The sequence below is a fragment of the Delphinus delphis genome, chromosome 8, assembly GCF_949987515.2.
Source record: "Delphinus delphis chromosome 8, mDelDel1.2, whole genome shotgun sequence".
NCBI classification, from domain to species: Eukaryota; Metazoa; Chordata; class Mammalia; order Artiodactyla; family Delphinidae; genus Delphinus; species Delphinus delphis.
The window spans coordinates 97,443,618-97,465,675 of record NC_082690.1 but is presented as its reverse complement, the minus strand read 5'-3'; the positions used below and the strand labels follow the sequence as shown (position 1 = coordinate 97,465,675).

At 42.4% G+C, this 22,058-nt stretch overlaps 1 protein-coding gene across 1 annotated transcript; it reads right to left on the bottom strand.

The window, feature by feature from the left end:
- Positions 1 to 255: 255 nt before the first annotated feature.
- DDB2 (damage specific DNA binding protein 2) lies at positions 256 to 21,707 on the bottom strand. Its single transcript, XM_060018881.1, has 10 exons — positions 21,378 to 21,707; positions 20,096 to 20,229; positions 19,500 to 19,691; positions 4,664 to 4,809; positions 3,296 to 3,395; positions 3,026 to 3,203; positions 2,555 to 2,697; positions 889 to 1,053; positions 697 to 742; positions 256 to 395 (listed from the first exon to the last, which is right to left on the bottom strand). Exons 1-10 carry the CDS (start codon positions 21,502 to 21,504, stop codon positions 346 to 348), a joined length of 1,281 nt encoding a protein of 426 aa, XP_059874864.1. The 5' UTR covers positions 21,505 to 21,707; the 3' UTR covers positions 256 to 345.
- Between the last annotated feature and the right edge of the window lie 351 nt (positions 21,708 to 22,058).

The window sequence follows — 22,058 nt, the reverse complement described above, 5'->3', positions numbered from 1 at the left end:
TCGGGTATGGTTTTATTGGCCATGTGAATAGTGAACACAAATCGAAAACCACTACCTGATCCTCTGCCACTGCATGTCAGAGAGGAGAAAAGAGAAGCTTGGCTCCAGGCTAGATATAGCAAGGACCCTTGGGGCAGCTGGGTCGCCAACTCTGGAGTTTCTGGAGCTACGTCCAGAACAGTACATGCCAGTGTCCCAGTCCCAGTGTCGCAGTCCCAGTGCCCCTGCTCCAACCCTAAGGACTCGGATACCTCTGGCCCTTTAACACAAAGCCGCCTCTTCTCGCAGAACTTGTTCCCATGGGGCTCCAAGCCCTTGCTTGGCCCCCACCTTCATTAATGTCTCTCATTTACGCTTCCCAGCTTCCTCCTGGCTCCAAATGAGAATGTGATAACCTAGGAGGAGTAAGACCAGTCTGACTCGCACCATCCATTATCAGCCTCTGAAAACTTGGGGCTGGCGTGGGGAACCTAGGACTTGGTAAGGAGATACCAGGAAACTGGGCAGCAGCCAGGCATTGCTGTGACCAAGACAAAGCAAGAGGGATGGAGGGCCTAGGCCAAAGAGCCCGCTGTCCCCTGGTCATCATCTTTACTGACTATGACCCTGGGGTGAATGGAGCAGCACTAAGCTGAGGTTAACCTGCCCTGAACCTTGGGGAGTAGGGTGGGCTTTACCAGCCTGAGATTCACTCACCCATCACAGAGGCCAGTGTGTCCCCCATGGGATTGAACTCATTGAGCTGCAGAGACAAGGGGATAAGCATGAGGAGGGAATGAGGGTACTGGGAGAAGGGCACATAAGGATTAATTTCTGGTCATTTTTGATCCAATAAGGTAAGGTGAATCCCTGCTTCCTCCCATTATTATTTGAGGGCCCAAGCCTCACCGACATGATACCAGAAGATTCTGGGTCATACAGCTGATACATCATCTTTCCTGAGCTTCCGTCAAACACATCGATCGTCCTTAATTCATGGGAGGTACAACTTTTGAAATTAGGATCTGGGTATCGGCCCACGACAATGAGGTTGTACCGAGGATGCCAGGTTGCCTAGGAGATGGAGAGGCAGGTCACAAGAGTAAACACAGAACACTGTCAAGAGGGACATCAAAAGTATCTTTGCCACTAACAACACTTGTTCATACAACTGCCAACAATTTAATAATGGAGATAAGACCTACATGAAACAACAGGAATGGTTTTCAAGTGCGTGCGCATCTACCGTTGCAAATTTAAAATCCCCAGCTGGCCTCCCTGACCCTTAGGACACCTTCAGGCCTTCTCTCTCCTTTGCATTTCCTGAGATCATACCAACTGATAAATGTTTTAACATCAGCCCGACCCAGACATGAACCAAAGAGGTAAGCCTACAAAGCGAAAAGCCTCCGGTAAGCAAAAACAAATAGGACCTAATAAGTTCTGAAGTAATCCCACTACTCTCCCTCCATCAATGTCAATGAGTTGAGTAGAAAATGGCTAGTGACTGAAGAAGGGGAGGACACCTGTGTTCCTCAGATCACCCTGCTCAAAACAGATCTGGCAGCTGTTGGAATGACAGAACTTGATGGGATTTTCCCAAGAAAGCTTTTCAAGGAAGTTCTGAAGGAGAAAAGACATGGTTAGCAGGAAGGAAGAAGTGCTACCGGCAGTGGCTTGGAAATAAGTCACAAACAAGTCACACCTGGGATGCTGTTGGTTGGGCTGGCTGGATACCAAGTGGGAGATAAGGAAGGAAGGATCCATGGGGAACACCAACTGCTAAAGGACCCTGATGTTACTGAGAGCTTGGATTTGATCTGAGGTACGTGGGGGCCACTCTACTACCAAGTCATCACTGTTTACTGAGTACTTACTAGGCGCTAAGCATGTTGCCACGTGCTTTAAGTATAAGGATTTATCCTCACAACAACCTTGTCAGGCAGATACCATTATTCGCTTTTTATAGACCAGGAAACTGGGATCCAAAATTTGAGTAATTTGCTCAAGGATTCTAACCCCGGGGGTGTCCGCCTGCCTGAACTATGCTATACTGACTAGAGAAGTACAGGCATGAGATCTGGAGGTCTGAAGAGGGGCTGTGGTTCTAGGAAAGAATATATACTAGTAAAGCAGAAGGACTGGCAGAGTTCAGACTGCTTGGGGCATGAGCAGGAAAGAATCACAGGACTTGAAGACTGTAAGCCTTAGGGACTGAGGCCAGAGAAGCCGCTAATGAGGGCTAAGATTAGCTTGCAGATCAGCTGCACACACAGGTAACTGAAACTAAGGGCAGAACCGAGGGTTAGGATCTCAGAAAGTGCCCACAGTGAGATCTGGGCTGCGTGGAAAAAACTCAGGGAAATAAGCTTATCAAAGAGACATGAAGAAAACTCAGCAAAATGGGATCACAGAGCTGGACAAAAGGTGCAGAGAGAGCCAGAGAATAAGAGATTGCTTTGTGTCAGCACAGGAAGAGGTCTAGCATTGAAGGCTTCTGTATCTGCCCCCTTCTCCCCACCCTGGTAGACCTGATCCATCCCACGATCACAGCTCCCTTCCCTCCATTACTTACCTTGATGGGTGTCAGGTGCTGGAAGTGGCGATGAGGGTGTGGGATCAAGCTTGGGGGGCAGTCCCACTGGGAGGCAGAGTAAACACGGATCTCACTCTTCTGGTCAGTGGTCAGGAGCTGGGCACCGTCGGGACTGAAATGAGCTGGCAAAGTGAAAAGCCCCTGAGCTCAGGGAACCACGGGCCCCCTGTTGTCCTGGCCCTCACAGGCCTCTTGCAGGGGCACCCTCCCTCCCTCTCCTTTCTAGAGACAGGTGGAAGGGAGGTGAATCTGGGCTGCGAACAAAAACATCCTAGAGGCTCAGCAGCTGATACGAGCAGCTAGAGTCAGAAAGGCTTCAGGACTTCAGCTTGGCCGATGCTATCAGGGGTATAAAGGTTTGGCCTAGTGGCTTCTACACTTTGAGGGAAAACCCCTGAAGCAGTCGGGTCAGCAGGGTCTGCAGGAAGGACGAGGTCTGGTATATCACACCTGCGTTGACGGGATGCCTGTGCAGCAGCGAGTAGAGGAAGCTGGATTTCCCTCTAACCTGGCGCAGGTCCCAGATTTTCACTGTTTGATCTACGGAGGCTGTGGCCAGGAACCAATCACAGCACGGGTTCAGGGCCACGTGGGTCACTTTCTTTTTGTGCATTCTCAGATTCCAAAGCTGCAGAGAAGAGCTCGGTTCAGGTGGGGGGTGCAGAACCGAGGCTGGGGGTCAGGGAGGGAAGGGGAGGACCTAGGCTCCAGAGAACGCACCTCCCTGCCGTCCATGTTCAGCAGGATCACGTTCCCCACGTTATCTCCTGTGACCACCACTCGGCTTCTGACAGACACATCCAGGCTGCAAAACCAGAAGCTGGAGGGAGAGACTGTGCTGTAAGATTCTTGGGGACAGAGGCAAGTTCTATTTATTCACTGTTGCAGCTCACGTATATTAGACAATAAATATTTGTTGAATGAATGAATAACTTGTCGTGGACTCCCAGTGAGGAGCACTCAGACTTGTCTACCATCCCCACAGAGGTTATGGGGGTGGTGGGGCTCAGAAACTTGTCCAGTTACTGCCGGGCCCAGGATCCTCAGCTACTCAGAGTCCCTGAAGCAGCCAAACCCAGAGCCATAACGCAGGTCCCCAGGCGGGCTTGCCCCCTTCAGCCCTGGGTCCTGAGGAAGACTCAGGTATTGCTTTCTCCCTTCACCCTCCACCCTTGGTCGGGCCAAAGGAGATGTGACACACCAAACAGGGACTGCCCAGCTCTGTTCCTCACAGCTGGCTAGAAAGGAACTTCTGCCCCCTTCTGAGCATTCAGGGGGAAAGGCACACACAACTCAGAAGCTGTATCTTGCTCTTTTGTCCCTCAGACTACATGATGTGAAGAGATGGGGTTGGAGGGTGCTTCAGGGATCCTGATACCCAGCCAGGAGAGCTCAGATTCACATTTTTTTCCCTCAAATCCTTGCTACACTGCCTTTTGCATCCCTTGTGAACATCTTGCAGGGGGAGGGCTTCTTGTGGAAGAGTAAGTCTATTCTATCACCTGTCCTATTGCTCCTGTATTTCTTACCCCTGTGGGGCAGCCCAGTGCTAGTTAGACCCCCACACCCCCAAATACTTAGGGAGCAGAGTCATGTCTCTGGCTAGAAATCAAAGTGACAAGCATTTTGTAATTTCTCCAGCCACTTGCTCTTGGGGAGTCCAGAGTGCTATAGGGACATGATTATATCCATTTAAGCTTCCATCAAGGAACTGGTCAGGTCATTACATCCCAGTGAATGCAAGGAATGGAATCTTAAGTTCTTCATTCCTGGTCCAGGATTTAAGTGGCTTTCTAGACAAATGCCATGTTGACTTGTCCAGTGAGAATCAAGGTCTAGTCTAATACAGGAATGACTGACAGAAGAGCTGAAGCTCCAGAACCGCTCCCTGAAGCAGTAACCCACCTGGCCCAGAGTAAGAGCAGCTAAAGAAAAAGACTGAGAAAGACAGGGAAACGTGGAAAGGAGCTAACACCTTTCCTTTCTTCCCCGTGCCAGGTTTGGGTGAAAGAAATGGGACCTGGATGCTCTCGCCAGAACTACACCGAGAGCCTAGAAGCCCTTTCCCCTCTGAGTTAAACTACTCACTTGCAGGTGCCTGAGCTGGCAAAAACTCGGAGAGTGTTGCCTTTAAAGTCTTGCAGCCTAGTTGTTCCCTCCATTGAGGAGGTGAAAAACTGGTTGGTATTGAGAGGGTTAAACTTCAGCCCAGTGATGCTCCCTCCAGCTCCAATCTAACACAAGGAAGAAAAAAGCCAGTGAGTGACAACGGCCCAGGAAGAGGACCAGGCCTGGGTGCGCATACTCCGCTCAGACACAAGAGCCAGCCAGACTGCACTTGGGGCCAGGCCAGCTTAGATGCCTAGACAGTAGGATGCTCTCCACAGTACTGTTTCTTAAGGTTTTAGTTTTAATTTCATACTTTTTAATTAACATACAGTAAATTTGTTGTTTTTGGTATACAGTTCTATGAATTTTAACACACGTATAGATTTGAATAACCACCACCAAAATTAGGGTGCGGGACAGTTGTGTCACTTCCCCCAAAATCCCTTGTGCTCTCCCATTGTAGTCCCATCCTCCCCCCGACTCCTATCCCCTGGCAACCACTGATCTGTTCTCCATCACTATACAGTTGTTTTGCCTTTGACAGACTGTCATATAAATGAATTATACGGTATGCAGCCTTTTGAGACTGGCTTCTTTCATTTCCCTCAGTGTAATGCCCCTGAGTTTCATCCAACTTGCTGTCTGTATCTATAGTTCATCCCATTTTATTGCTGAGTATTCCATTGTGTGAATGTACCATAATCTGTTTATCATATAACTGCTCTTTTCAGAAGAGCTTCAGCTTGGAACAGTGGCTGGGTTAGGAGGGCTGATGTCAGATCTGAGCTCCTTCCTGTTTTTTCCAGACATCTCAGACAATGATGATGAAAATAATCATGACATCAGTAGCATAACTTTATTAAGTGTTTATTATATATCAAGCACTGTTTTAAGAACTTTACATCCTCAAGGCTCTTCCTCCACTTCTCCCGTATGCTGTTGCTATCCCAGCCTTAGTTCTACAAGGCCTCTTACACAACATCCACTTAACTCAATCAGCATACTAACTGGTACTTTTCATTCCCTCTCTAAAACATTCTGATGCCCATGGTTCACCAAACCCTGCTGCTATATGATAATCTGCTCCCACTAGCTGAGTTCTATGCTTACGAAGGGTTAGTTGTGTTTGTTCTTAAACCTATGTATGCCAGTTGTAGTTTGTATTGTAATCATGTAATTTAATTTACATGATGTGATTTATTAAACATTTAAACTTTAAACACTTAAAACATTTCATCAAACGTAATTTAATTAAACTGATGAAATATGTGCAAAAAGAAAGACTATTGTTATTTCTGTGAAATCCATATGAACACTTTGGAAAAACTAGATAAAAATGATTTGCTAAAAAAAAATGATTTGCTAAAAATAATAGTTGTTGAATTAAGCATGGGTGAGATACTTATAAACAATTAGGGTGGGAAACAGTAATAAAAATTTAAAAAGAACCTGCAATCAGATTGCTCCACAACTAATTTTAAGTTATGTCTCCACTTTTGGGGAATGGAAACTAGACCCTATAAAAAAGGCATTATGGATATGGTTTATGTAAGACCAGGTGAACCCTAATCAGTGAACACTTACTCCAAGAAAAGGACTGGCCCTATGTCAAAGCGTTAGTAATAAACACATGTAAACAGTTTAAGGTAAAACGCATGAGCGTTCTAGCAAGGGTGGGCTAAATGGTTATGACCAGCTCTTGCACTGAGAAGGACTAACCAAACCTGGACAAAATATGAAAAAGAGATATGTTTGAGACTTCCAATTCCAGTGATGGTGGGTTAGCTGGTGTCAGGCCAACCTTCTGTCAAGAAAAACTAGAAAAGACAGAAAAAATACATGTTTTCAAAGGAAAGTCTGAAGTCAACGAAGAGCTATCAAGGCATCAAGGACTTGAAGAGAAGAGAGAGAGAAGAGAAGCAGAGAGGTACGCCTGACATTTCGATGCTGCTTTTCCTCTTGAGTCGTATGCAGATAAGAAAGTGGTGGCTGAGAAGCTGAAGAGAGGTTCTGTCCGTCTCAAGAGGGGCAAAAACTGGAGTTCAGACCTGTCAAGGAGGAGAGGTCTTGGGAAAAACCCAGCTTTTAGCTAGGATCCCCGAAACACTAAAAATAAGAGCAAACTGGAAACAGACCATCCCTCACAAAGACTGAAGTCCAGATTCAAATCATTTCAATCGCTGATCAGATTAAGATGATCTGATTCCACCTGACCTGCCTGCCAGAGGAAAGAAATTCTTTCTGGAGGAAAATAACAGCACTCAAAACTTCAAATTATATCTCTACAAGTTTTTATATGCAATATTTGGCATCAAATCTAAAATTACCCAGAATATCAAATAACCAATAACTAAGAGAAAAAACAATAGTTGAAAGACACTCACAGGAGATCCAGGTATTGGTGCTATTAGACACAGGCTTTAAAATAATTGTAATTAGTATACATTTAAAAAATAGGCCTAATTTAAAAATGGACAAAGGGAATTCCCTCACGGTCCAGTGGTTGGGACTTGGCGCTTTCACTCCCGTGGCCCAGGGTTCAATCTCTGGTTGGGGAAGTAAGATCTGGCAAGCTGCACAGTGCAGCCAAAAAAAAAAAAAAAAAAATGGACACAGGATTTCAACAGACATTTCTCCAAAGAAGATACACAAATAGTCAGTGGCACATGAAAAGATGCTCAACATCATTAGTCATTAGGGAATTGCAAATCAAAACCACAATGAAATACTATTTCACATCCACTAGGATGGCTATAATCAAAAAGACAATTACAAGTGTTGTAAGACAGCCTATGGAATGGGAGAAAATACTGCAAACTATATATCTGATCAGGGGTTAATATTAACAATATATAAGGAACTCGGACAGCTCAATAGCAAGAAAACAATCTGATTAAAAATGGGCAAAGGATTTGAATATACATTTTTCCAAAGAATATATACAGATGGCCAACAGGTATATGAAAAGGTGCTCAACATCACTAATCATCAGGGAAATGCAAAACTACAATGAGATACCACCTCACACCTGTTAGAATGACTATTATCAAAAAGACAAGTGATAACAAGTGCTGGCCAAGATGTGGAGAAGAGGGAACTCTTGAATACTGTTGATGGGAATGTAAATTGGTAGAGGCATTATGGAAAATAGTATGGAGGTTCCTCAAAAAATTTAAAATAGAACTACCATATGATCCAGTAATTCCATTTCTGGGTGTATATCAAAAGGAAATGAAATCAGTTTCTCAAAGAGTTCTGTCTTCCTGTGTTCACTGCAGCATTATTCACAATTGCCAAGATACGGAAACAACTTAAGTGTCTGCTGATGAATGAATGGATAAAGAAAATGTGGTATGTGTGTGTGTATAATGGAATACTACTCAGCCTTAAAAAAAAGGAAATCCTGCCATTTGCAACAACATGGATGAACATGGAGGACGTCAGACACAGAAAAACAAATACTGAATGATCTCAATTTCATGTGCAATCTAAAAAAGTCAAACTCACAAAGGCAGAGAGTAGAATAGTGGTTGCCAGGGGCTGGGGTGGGGGCAGGGTAATGGGGGGATGTTTGTCAAAGGGTACAAAGTTTCAGTTATTCTTGAGATCTAATGTACAGCATGGTGACTATAGTTAATATACTGTACTGTATACTTGAAATTTTCTGAGTAGATAAGTGTTCTCAGCACGCATGCGCGCATGCACACACAAAAAACTATGTAAGGTGATGGATGTTAATTAGCTTGATGGTGTAATCATTTCACAGTACATACATGTATTAAAACATCATGTGGTACACCTTAAATATGTACAGTTTTTGTCAGTTAAGTGTTGGTGAGGATGTGGAAGAACTGAAGCCCTCCTACATTGCTGGTGGGAAAGTGAAATGGAGCAGTTGCTTTGGCAAACAGGCAATTCCTCAAAAAATTAAACATAGAGTTACCATATGACCCAGGAGATATATACACCCAAGAGATATATACTCAACAGAAATGAATATGTTGATGTAAAAACTTGTATGCAGATATTCATAGGAGCATATTCATAATGATAGTTAGAAAAGCTAAATATCAATGACTCAAACATCCATCTCAAGGAGCTGTAAAACAAACAAGAAGCTAAAACCAAAGAAAGTAAAAAAAAAGAACAGAAATTAATGTAATAAAACAAATACACTGTGGAAAGAATCAACAAAGCCAAAAGTTGGTTCCATGAAAAGACTAATATAATTAAATTGATAAATCCCTGGTGAGAATGACCAAACAAGAAGGCACAAATAACCAATTTAATGAATGGAAAAGATTATCAATATACATCTTAGACATTTTAAAAGATAATAAGAGGACATCATAAACAATCTTTTGCCAATAAATTTGAAAACTTAGAGTTAATAGTCAAATTCCTAGAAAAGTACAAACTTGCCAGACTGACAGAAGATGAAAAAGAAAAATCTGAATATGCTGGTATCTATTAAAGAAATTGAGTCACAATTAAAAACTTTCTTGCAAAGTAAATTCCAGATCCTAATGGCTTCAGTGGTGAATGTACTAAATATTTAAGGAAGAAACAATCTTTTTTTTTTTAAACTTTATTTTCAAACTATCTCAAACTCATAGAAGAGTTGCAAGAATAGCACAAAGAACTGTTTTTCCGGAACCATTTGATAATAAATTGCCAACATGATGTCCCATCACACTCAAATACTTTATTGTGTACTTCCTACAAGAATATCCTCTGACATAGCCACAGTAAAACCGTAAAACCACCAAAACTTAGTGGTATCTAAAGTAGTTCAAGCTCATAGAAGCAGAAAGTAGAACTGTGGTTGCCAAAGGCTGGAGGGAAGGGGAAATGGTGAGTTGTTATTCAGTGGGCACAGTTTCAGTTTCACAAGATGAAAAAGTTCTAGAACTCTGTTGCAAAACAATGTGAATATAGTGTTAGTGCACTGAAAAATGCTTCAGATGATACATTTTGTGTTATGTGCTTTTCCCACAGTTTTTAAAAGAAGCAGTATCACTTGCTAGAAATATAACTGTAAAGGTAAAAGAGTGAAAAAAATAACATTTAAATGAAAAAATCGACTATAACTACTAAACCAAAACAAACAAAAAACAGTGTAGTTTACCACATTAATAGAATAGAGGAAGAAAATCATTGCTGACCTCAAGAGACAAAAAAGTATTTGATGAAATTCAATTATCATTCACGATAAGAGCTTCTGGCAAACTATGAATAAAAGAGGAACTTAATCTGATAAAAGGTATTTAAAAACAAGTTTTAAAAACAAACAAGCTCTTAGGTATATACACAAAAGAACTGAAAACAGTTCTAACAAAAACTTGTACATGAACATTCATGGCAGCTGAATCGTAACAGCAAAAGGCAGAAACAATCCAAATGTCCATCAACAGATGAATGACAAAACAAAATTTGGTATATTCATACAATTGAATATTATTCAACTACAAAAAGGATAACATGGTTGAACCCTGAAAACATTATGCTAAGTGAAAGGAGTCAGACCCCAAAGGACAAATATTTATTGTATGATTCCACTTATATGCAGTACCTAGAATAATCAAATTCAGAGACAGAAAACAGATTACTAGGGCTGAAGGGAGGGGTAATAGAGAGTCATTGTTTAATGGGTACAGAGTTTTATTTGGGGATGAAAAAGTTCTGGAGATGGATATTGATGATGGTTGCACAACAATGTAAATGTACTTAGTACCACTGAGTTGTATGCTTTAAAATGGTTAAAATGGTAATTTTCATGTTGTGTATATCTTATCACAATAAAAAGTAGCAGAAACCTTGTTTAATGACAAAAAATAAAAGCCTTCTATAATCAAGAATAAGACAAGGGGCTTCCCTGGTGGCACAGTGGTTGAGAGTCCGCCTGCCGATGAGAGGACACAGGTTCGTGCCCTGGTCCGGGAGGATCCCACATGCTGTGGAGCGGCTGGGCCCGTGAGCCATGGCGGCTGAGCGTGTGCATCTGGAGCCTCTGCTCCACAGCGGAAGAGGCCACAACGGTGAGAGGCCCGCATACCGCAAAAAAAAAAAAAAGAATAAGACAAGGATGTCTGTTATAGCCAACATTCAACAAAGTAGTAGAGGTCTTAGCCAATGGAATAAGGCAAAAAAAAGAAGTGAAAAAATGGTAAAGTGAGAATTCAAACTCTCATTTATTTGTAGGTGACAAAACTGTGTAGGAAAAAAATTTAAATCCTCAGAGAAACTATTAAAATTAGTTAAGTATGAATTTCTACTTCCAGCTATGATGGAGTGTCAGAAACCAGATATATCCTCCTGCCTTACACAACTAAAAAAAAATGAAAAAATACATGAAATGAGTTTTCAGACATTGGGCAACAGGCAGCACAAGACAAGAGGGAAAGAAATGAGGCAGCCCTGCAATTGTCCCAGCTTACTGCTTGGAAAGAGTATCCAGGCTGCAGCACAGGGAGAGAGGACCCAAACAGCCTAATAGTCTCATTAAGCTGAGGTGACAAGTTGGGAAAGCCAACGGGGCAAGAATTTGTGGGGGAGAATGCTGGAGGGGGAGATATACAGAGAGAGCATTCTGGAGATTTTCAGAGGGGTCCCCTCAGGCCTTGGAGTAAATATTGTTGGGTAAATATGTATAAGGAAACTACATAAGGCTGAGGTAAAACCACCAGAAGTGAGTAGAAGGAGAAATCCTCAGAACAGTCTGTATTCTCACCAACCAGAATGAAAAAATTCTTAACATACAGAACATTGAGTAGAGTCCTCAGAAGGGTACTGCCTCAGGGTGAGGTCAACTCACATCTAAACTACAGGCTGCCTTAGACCCATGCTAACTGGAGTAGGTTGAATAATGGTCCCCCAAGATGTCCATGCCCTGATCCCTGGAACCTGTGAATATTACTTTAGATGACAAAGGGACCATTTTTAAAGCAGCCAAAAGAAAAAAAGAAAAATCACATGAAGAGGAACATAAGAATGAGAGCAAACTTTGCATCAGAAATTATCTTTAAAGTACTAAAAGAAAAAAAAAAGTCCTATGAACCTAGAATTCTATACCCAGCAAAATTACCTTCAAAAAAAAAAAAAAAAAAAAGGAGGGGGGGCAAAATAAAGACGTTCTCAGACAAACAAAAGGGAAAAAAGCATCACCAACCAACCTACATTACAGGAAATGTTAAAGGAATCTCTTTAAGCAGAAAGAAAATGGAAAATGTTACCAAAAGGAAGTCTGGATCATACAAAGGAGTGAAAAGCCCTGGAGATGGCAAATATGTGGGTAAATATTGAAGTTTTTTTCTCATTTAAAAAATATCTTGGGACTTCCCTGGGTCCAGTGGTAAAGCATCCACCTTCCAATGCAGGGGACACAGGTTCGATCCCTGGTTGGGGAACTAAGATCCCACGTGCCATGGGGCAACTAAGCCCGTGCGCTGCAACTACAGAGCTCGTGCGCCTCAACGAGAGAGCCTGCCTGCTGAAAACTAAAGAGCCCATGTGCTCTGGAGCCTGAGCGCCACAACTAGAGAGAAGCCAACGTGCCACAACAGAGCCCGCACTGCAATGAAAGATCTCGTGTGCCTCAACGAAGATCCCGCATGCCCCAATTAAGTCCTGACGCAGCCAAAAATAATAATAAAGTAAATATTAAAAAAAAATAAAAATTAAAAAAATATCTTTAGGGACTTCCCTGGTGGTCCAGTGGCTAAGACTCCACGCTCCCAATGCAGGTGGCCTGCGTTCGATCCCTGGTCAAGGAACTAGATCACATGCTACAACTAAGAGTTCGCTTGCCGCAACTAAAGATTCCGCATACCGCAACAAAGATCCCATGTGCCACAACTAAAACCCAGTACAGCCAAATAAATAAATAAATATTTATAAAAATAAATAAAAAATATCTTTAAAAGATACCTGCCCTGCAATCCAGCTATTCCACAACTAGGTATTTACTCGAGAAAAATGAAAACATATAGCCCCACAAAGACTTGTACATGCATGTTCACAGCAGCTTTATTTGCAACAGTCAAAAACTGGAAAAAGTCCAAATGCCCTTTGACAGGTGAATGGATAAATAAACTGTGGTATATCGATACACTGGAAAACTACTCAGAAAGAAAAAAAATACTACTGATACATGCAAAAATGTAGATGAATCTCAAATATTTATACTGCATGAAAGAAGCCCAAAAAAAAAGAGTATATATTGTATGGTGCCATTTATATAAAAGCCTTGAAAATGCAAATTTATCAATAGGGATAGAAAGTGGATCAATGGTTTTCAGGTGTCAGAACAGAGGGAAGAAAGGGATGGATTTCCAAGGTGCGTGAGGAAACTTCGGGGGTGATGGATATGTTCATTATTTTAATTGTGGTGATGGTTTCATGGTTGTATACGTATGTCAAAACTCATCAAATCGTACACTTTAAACATGTGCAGTTTATCATATATTAGCTATATCTCAATAAAGATTTAACAAAAAACAGAAACAAAAAGATAATTGTGTAAAGCAAAAATAAAAATGTAGGGTTTATAACATATGTAGAAGTAAAATGTAGGACAATGACAGAAGGGAGAAAACAGAAGTAAATATATAGTTGTAAGAGTCTTACAATACATGTGAAGTGGTATAACATTATTTGAAGGTTCTCTCTTACATTAAAGATGTACATTGTGGGGAATTCCCTGGTGGTCCAGTGGTTAGGACTCCTCACTTTCACTGCCAAGGGCCCAGGTTCAATCCCTAGTCAGGGAACTAAGATCCCACAAGCTGTGTGGTCAAAAAAAAAGAGATGTACATTATAAACCCAAGAACAACTACTAAAAGAGAGAAAAGAGAAAGGAAAAGAAGTGTAACTAATAATCCAATAGTGGAGATAAAATGGAATCATAAAAAGTACTCAACCAAAAAGAAGACAAGAAAAAAAGAAAAATGGAGCAAAGCAATGGGACAAATAGAAATATAAGATAACAGACTTAAACCCAATCATATTTATAATCATATTAAATGTAAATGGTCAAATGCTCCAATTAAAAGGTAGAGATTTGGGGTTTCCCTGGTGGCGCAGTGGTTGAGAGTCCGCCTGCCGATGCAAGGGACACGGGTTCGTGCCCTGGTCTGGGAAGATCCCACATGCCGCAGAGCAGCTAGGCCCGTGAGCCATGGCCGCTGAGCCTGTGCGTCCGGAGCCTGTGCTCCGCAACAAGAGAGGCCATAGCAGTGAGACGCCTCCGTACCCCCCCCAAAAAAAAAAAAGGTAGAGATTGTCAGATTGGATTTTTTTTTTTTTGGCTGTGCCACCATGTGGCTTGTGGGATCTTAGTTCCCCAACCACGGACTGAACCCAGGCCCTCAGCAGTGAAAGCACCAAGTCTTTTTTTTTTTTTTTTACATCTTTATTGGAGTATAATTGCTTTTCAATGGTGTGTTAGCTTCTGCTTTATAACAAAAAGCACCAAGTCTTAACCACTGGACCACCAGGGAACTTCCCACAGGTTAACTTTATTTTAAATGAAATTTTTTAAAAAATTACTGAGATATTGACGTATAACACTGTATTAGTTTTAGGAGTCCTAACCACTGGACTACCATGGAATTCCCAGATTGGATTTTTTTTTACATGCTATCTACAGGAAGCTCATTTATATACAAATACACAAATACATTAAGAATAAAAGGATGAAAAAAAAGATATACAATGCAAATACTAATGATAAAAAAGCTGCAGTGGCTACATTAATATCAAACAAAGATTTCAAGACAAGAAATATTACCAGGGGTAAAGGGAGACATCACACAATGACAAAGTTGTCAATTCATCAAAATGACAAAATTTTAAACGTGTAAGCACCTAATAACAGAGTTTCCAAATGCTTGAAGCAAACACTAAAGGAAAATAGACAGAACCACAATTTTATAGTTGAAGATTCCAATATTCCTCTCTCAATAATTGATGAGACATAAAATCAATAAGGATACAGAACATTAAGAAAAAAAAAGATACAAAATATTTAAACAACACTATCAACCAACTTAACCTAACTGACATTTAGAGAATAATTCACCCCAAAACAGGGACTTCCCTGGCAGTCCAGTGATTAAGACTCCATCCTTCCACTGCAGGCAGCATGGGTTCTATCCGTGGTCGGGGAACTATGATCCCACATGCTGCGTAGTGCAGCCACAGGAAAAAAAAAAAAAAAAATTCACCCCAAAACAGCAGAATACACATTTTTTTTCAAATGCATATGGAAAACTCACTAAGATAGTCCGTATGCTCAGCCAAAATACAAATAAAAAATATAAAATGACTGGAAATCACGTAAAATGTCTTTTGTTCGTAACAGAATTGAACTAGAAATCAATAACAGGGAGGTATCTCAACAATGCCCAAATATTTGGAAATTAAACAGAATACTTCAGAATAACCCATAGGTCAAAGAAGAAATCATAAAGAATTTGGGGGGTTCCCTGGCGGCGCAGCAGTTGAGAGTCCGCCTGCTGATGCAGGGGACACAGGTTCGTGCCCTGGTCTGGGAGGATCCCACATGCCTCAGAGCGGCTGGGCCCGTGAGCCATGGCTGCTGGGCCTGTGCGTCCGGAGCCTGTGCTCCGCAGCGGGAGAGGCCACAACAGTGAGAGCTCCGCGTACCGCAAAAAAAAAAAAAAAAGAATTTGGAAAATAATTTGAACTGAATGGAAACAAAAACACAACAAAATCTGTGAGATGCAGTTAAGAAATAGAGGGAAATGTATAGCATTAAATGGTTATATTAGAAAAGAAAGGTCTCAAATAAACAATTCAAGTTTCTATCTTAAGAAACCAGACAAAGAAAAGCAAATTATACCCAAAGTAAGCATAGGAAAGAAAATAATACAACAAAAGTCAACAAAAAAGAAAACAGAATAACAACAGAGAAAAAAAATCAATGAAACTAAAAGCTGGTTCTTTGAAAATATCAACAAAATTGATAATCCTCTAACAAGACTGATTAGGGAAAAAAAAAAGAAGACACAAATTACCAATATCAAGAAATATGAGGGGGCTTCCCTGGTGGCGCAGTGGTTGGGGTTCCGCCTGCCGATACAGGGGACGCAGGTTCGTGCCCTGGTCCGGGAGGATCCCACGTGCCGCGGAGCAGCTGGGCCCGTGAGCCATGGCCACTGAGCCTACGCGTCCGGAGCCTGTGCTCCGCAACGGGAGAGGCCACAGCAGTGAGAGCTCCGCGTACCGCAAAAAAAAAAAAAAAAAAAAGAAATATGAGGGAGGACATTACTACAGATCCTATGGATATTAAAAGGATAATAAGGGAATACTATGATCAACTTTACACCACTAAATTCAAAAATTTAGATAAAGTGGACAAATTACTTGAAAGAAACTACCAAGCTCCTTCAAGAAGAAATAGATAACCTAAATTGCCCTGTATCTATTAAGAAATTGAATACATAGTTAGAAACCCTCCAACAAAGAAAACTCCAGGCACAGATGGCTTCACTAGTGAATGCTATTAAAAAATTTAAGAAAGGAATAGTACCAATTCTATACAAATTATTCCAGAAAATTCAAGTGGAGGGAATACTTCCCAACTCTTTACATGAGGTCTACATCACCCTGATACCAAAACCAAAGGCATTACCAAAAAAAGGAAATAAGATATATATTTTTTAATTTTATTTATTTTAATTTTTTAATTAAATTTAATTTTTAATTAATTAAATTTTTATTTTAATTTTATTTATTTATTTTTGGCCCAGTAGCATGTGGGAATCTTAGTGCCCCAACCAGGGATCGAACCCGCGCCTCCTGCAGTGGAAGCATGGAGTCTTAACCACTGGACCGCCAGGGAAGTCCAGGAAATAAGATATTTTTAAGTGGTCGTCATCTGGTACAAGATGACTAAACTAGGATATGATCTAATAAGTAAAATACAACAGATTCTAGGATAGAATATTTACATAAAAATATAAGTAGAAGAACAGGTGTGTATAACAGTATATACACGCACATAAAGATGCCTCAAATGGGGATTTCAGGTAATAGTTACTTTATTCTTTATACTTTTTTCTGTATTGCCTGAATTTCTTACAATGAGCACAGGTCATTTTTACAATGAGAATAAAATAATCTTCATTTTGAAAATGTAATACATGTCCCCTTGCCAAGAGCCTGAAAGATTAAGATCAGAGCCAAGGTCAGATGACTAAAGAAATGACAAAATGAAGCACTGCTGCTCCCTCAGTCACTGGTCTCAAATCAACTTTCTGCCGTCAGTTCCTGGGAGTAAAAACAGACAGTTCTCCAGACCACCTACCCTTCTCCTGCTACAACCTAGTTCCCTACTAGTCACAGAGTTCAAATGCCCAGACCAATCTCCACAACAGTGTGTAAGGAAACTTCACTTAAATGCACATCATAATAAAGGGTGATATAAACCAAAAGCAGCTTCAGCCTGACACAAGTTCAAAGCAGTTATCATTCCCCTTTTTGTCAGGAAACTCTTCCCCTAGGACACTCTTAGGCTGTTTCTTAAAGTTCTCTATTCCCATGTCCTGGATGCCTAGGAAAAAAACCAATCTCCTCCTGCCTGAGCTCTGGGTTCTGACTTCAACTTAAAGCTACCCCTCCTGGGGGTCACCTGTCTCACCAGCTGGGTAGACAGACCACCAAGTAATCCCCTGGCTGCCTTTCTTTGGGCTTCAGGCACTTATTTTCTTGAACACTGATCTCATACCTTGAATCCTAATCTTCAAGCCTGCCTAACCTGGCCTTTTCTGATGAGCTGCTCTCCAAACCCTCCACTTAAAAGAACTCATCCTGGGTTTACCTTTGGCCTCTAAACCTGAGGTAGAAAAACAGTGAGCTAATGCAGAATCCAGTTCACAAATGTGTTTTGTTTAGCTACAGAGCATGTTCAATTTCACTTAATTCCCAACATTAAAAACCAGGATATTTTAAATTGAAACCCCTGAGTACTGTTGGCGGGAATGTAAAATGGTACAGCCTCTATGGAAAACAGTATGGTGGTTCCTCAGAAAATGAAAAATAGAGTCACAATGTGATCCAGCAATTCCACTATGGGTACATAACCAAAAGAACTGAAAGCTGGGGCTCGAAGAGATATCTGTACAACCGCGTTCACAGCAGCATTATTCACAAAAGCCAAAAGGTGGAAGCAACCCAAATGTCCATCAACAGATGAATGGATAAACAAAATGTGGTACATACATACAGTGGAATATTATTCAGCCTTAAAAGGGAAGAAAATTCTGACACGTGCTGCAACACGGATAAAACTTGAGGACACTGTGCTAAGTGAAATAAGCCTATCACAAACGTACAAATACTGTCTGATTCCACTTGTATGAGATACTTAGTCAAAATCATAGAGACAGAAAGCAGAATGTGGTTGCCAGGGTCTGGAGGGAAGGAGGAATGGGGAATTAGTGTTTAATGGCTACAGAGTTTCAGTTTTGCAAGATGAAAAAGTTCTGGAGACTGGTTACACAAGAATGTAAATGTACTTAAAGCCACTGAGCTGTAAACTTAAAAATGGTTAAGATGGTAAATTTTATATGTGTTTCATTACAATTTTTTAAAGTCAGAACATTTCAGTCTTCATGTGAAAAAATCAGATCTGATACCTCAGGACCTAGAGTCCCACCTGTCAACCATCTCCAATTTACCACTAACCACCATCCTACATCATTCTTTTATCTGTCTGGCTTCTTTACGCATGTGAATTTGTGGCTCCTGCTCTAAACCCAGAGCATCACCTTTCACAGTATAGCCCTCCAATGTCAGTCCCCAGCTGGGCAAGCTAACGGTCTTGTCTTTGGTGGAGGGGCCAATACCCTCACCCCTCAGCGACTGATGACAAACACTAGCACAATTAAGAGCACCCCTAAAAAGCTCTATGCCAAACCTTGCCCCAAACACACTCTGCCTTTCCTCCTTTTCTCTCCATTTATCTAAATATTGTTCTTCCTCACTCCTCACTCATCTATGAAACCTCTATTGACTGTAATTCACAAGAGGTTCTTCCTTCTCTCATGTTCTGTATGTAGCATTTAGCATCTGTACTGCTGTATTGTTAGTTATCTTGTCGGTAGACATCCCACCTATCCAGTTATAGTCTAAGCCCCTCATTCATTCAACAAATACAAAGCAGCTATCTAGGCCAAACATTGTTTTAGGTACTGGGGTTACACTGGTAAATCAGAAAAACAAGGTCCCTGCCATCATGGAGCTTACCTTCCAGTGGGTAAAGACATACAAATAAGTAAAACATTTCAGATATTGATAAACATTGTGGGGGAAAAGTGAAGCAGGATAATGAGATAGGGAGTCATCAGTGATTAGGCAGAGCGGTCAGTAATAGCCTTTTTGAAAAAATATATTGAGCCGAGACCTGAATGATAAGAGGGAGCCAGCCATGAGAAAACCATGGGAAAGAGCACTCCAGTCAAAGGGAACAGCAAGTGCAAAGACTCAGCTTCAGGAATAGAAATAGCCAATATGGCTAAAGCATAGGGAATGAGGAAAGACAGTAGTACAAGATGAGGTCAAGGAGGTAAGAAAGGGCTTAGATTCTAGGTGATTTACGAGGGTGATCAATATTTCATACTTCCTAATATTTTAAGGGCAGGCGTTCAATAAAGAGTTGAGTATCATCACCATTGACCTGTTTGAAAATACCCAGTTATTTTTGATCCCAATTATCTCCTTTTTCCCGGATGACTTTTCATCCCTTCAACACACACTTCTTCAGCACTATCGTCTGGCACAGGGAACTGCTCACCCCTTTAATGAAGGTGGGTTTGTCCTTTATGCCAAAGTTCCAGAGCAAGATATCTCCCCCTTTGGAACCCACAGCCAGGGTGCTGGGGTGAGTTGGGTGCCACGCCAGGGATGTGGCCCTCCTGTCAAAAGGGGCAGCCTTTTGGAATATCCGGTAAGAAGCCAGAGAGTTCAAAAAGGACTGCTGGAGACCCTGATACAGAGAGAAAAAAATTAAGTTGAATTAAAACGTAAGGGTAAATTGCCAATCTCTGACTCCCGCATAGATAAGTGGGGTCAGGTCCTCCCACTAAAGGAAAAATAACTGCCTGACTCTGTGCATAAAAATATTTGCAACATACATGATCTAATCATGGAAAGCAAGGAGGCAGGGTGCATTCCTGCTGGGACGCCCTACAGCATAGGACTTCTACATGGCTGAGTGCCCAGTGGGCACTTCTACATGGCTGAGTGCCCAGGAGTCAACAAGATGGGGGTGATCTGACCACTCCGACGACCCACTGAACCAACCCAGCATCTAATTTTGGACCATCCAGCAGTAAAAAAAAAAAAGGCACCATGCAAACCCTTGAGCTCTTCAGCCAGGAGACGCCTCACCTGCTGTAGTGATGGCCAGGCAGCTGTGCCCAGCTTATGCTGGTGGAGGGCCCTGACGATGCTGCATGGTGGCGGGACCCGCAGGCTAGCCAACCCCGCCCAAAGGCAGCCTGAGTCAAATCTTCTGCTAGGACCTGCCAAGCAGAACAGACACATATTTTCCGCTCCAATCTCACTCAAAGATTTTTCTGCTGAAACATCCCAAAAAGAAAGCCTTGTTCCTTCATTCGGCATAGACAATCTCTCTTATCATCTCCCAAGGTTTTTCCATGTTCTGCTCAGTCTCACCCAGCACAACAAATATATAGTGAGTAGGAATTCAGCCCCTTCCAAAAAACATTCCCCAAAATAGTACTTCTGAAGTGAAACTATGATCTTGCGGGGTTCCTGAGAACTGAGCCAAAGAAACACATGAGAACTGCAGAACTCTTCCCAGTTTGGGCTGGAAAACTAGTGATAGGGTTGGGTGACAATTTAAAAGTTATATATAAAGCACAATAAAAAGATTTTAGGACAGCATAGAAGTGACTTTTCGGGAAAAGCAGTTTCTTTAAATCCTATATTAAAATAATGTAGAGGTGACCAGCGGTTGGCCCTAAGTCCAATCTCTTCTCCTTAAAACCAGCAGGATCCATAGGGTCCGGTGTGGCGCTAAATTCGCTAGGCTACTTTGGGGAAGGCAGATCCACCTAGAATAGGAATAAAGCAACTCTGGATTACCAACATGTATTTGAGGACCTGATCTCTATGAATCCCGCCTCGTGACAACCGATTCTTTCTTCTCATGAACAAAAAAAACACTTCATCAACAACCCCCTGTCTTTGGAGTTCCCTACATTCCTTATAGCCCCAGGTTCAAGCCCCAATAAACCCCTAAGAATGAGTTTTCGAAGGAAGGAAGGAGGGAAATGGGAGGGTTTCCGCAGTTAAACCAAGGACATACAGCTAGCAATCGTGACTAGAGAAATTAAGTACACACACCACTAGGCAAAGTAGGATTATCTTAAGCAGTCCTCAGTGTGTAAAAATTCTGGTACAAACAAGGAATTTGAAAAGTCCGTTGTGTCTGTTGTAATGGAGCTCATCTGCCTCTTCCTGTCACCTGAGGGAGGTTAAGCCCAAGCTCTAAGGTGTCATAGCACCTGCAGACAAAACGCACAGCCTGAGGCGTTCATAATTTGGGACGGCCTCAGGGACCCAGGCGCACCCACCCCCCACTCCAGCCTCCTGTGTGAGAACCCCAAATGGCGGAATTAATTAAAGCAGCAGGCGCAGGCAGTACCGGGGCCCTTCAAACAGAGCTTCTTGGCCTCGGGCTCCAGCTCCCAGGGGCTTCTGTTCCTCTTGCTCTTGGGGCGCACAACCACCTCGGGGGTCTTCTGGGTTTCTGGGCGTTTCCTGGGAGCCATGGCGTCCTCCGTGCGAAGGGGTACTATGCCTTATGCCGAGATGACCGACGAAAGATTGAGAAGCTTCTGGGGAAAAACAAGGCGGGGACCACAGAACCCGCGGAGCCACAGGTAGGCCAACTAAGCCAACTTCCCGCCAAACAGGCTCACCGGCAAGGCGGGGGCGCGCGCGGAGAGATGGGAAGTGTGTGAGGGGAGGGCCTCATCCGCTCCCCAGAGAAAAGGGATACCGCCTACGTGTTGGCCCTGAGCTAGTCCAAGTCAGCTGACCTGCCAGAAATAAACATGGCCGTTGGTGTTCGGCCTCGCAACTTGAAGCCTGTTCAGACGCGGCGCTGCCAGGCCTCTGGGCCCCGCCCCCCGCCCCAGACCGGATGCTAATCAAGGCTTCGGCTCCGCCTTCTCCACCTTCTACTTGGCGACCACGCCCTCTCGGGTTGTGTGATTGGCTGATCCGTGAGTAGGCTTTGTAGAAAGCAAACCGCATCCCGGCGGTGGAAACCGAGCTGATTCTGCCTGCTGGCTTTGCGGTCGATGTCAATTGCTTATACTTC

What these genes read in the sequence shown, in the direction of transcription:
- DDB2 (XM_060018881.1), bottom strand. Translation starts at nt 21,504, where the DNA reads ATGGCTCCCAGGAAACGCCCAGAAACCCAGAAGACCCCCGAGGTGGTT. An exon ending in GCCAGCTCAGGCACCTGCAA is followed by an intron (nt 3,396 to 4,663) that starts GTGAGTAGTTTA and finishes CTCTCCCTCCAG; the next exon opens with CTTCTGGTTTTGCAGCCTGG. An exon ending in AATCTTCTGGTATCATGTCG is followed by an intron (nt 743 to 888) that starts GTGAGGCTTGGG and finishes TTGTCTCTGCAG; the next exon opens with CTCAATGAGTTCAATCCCAT.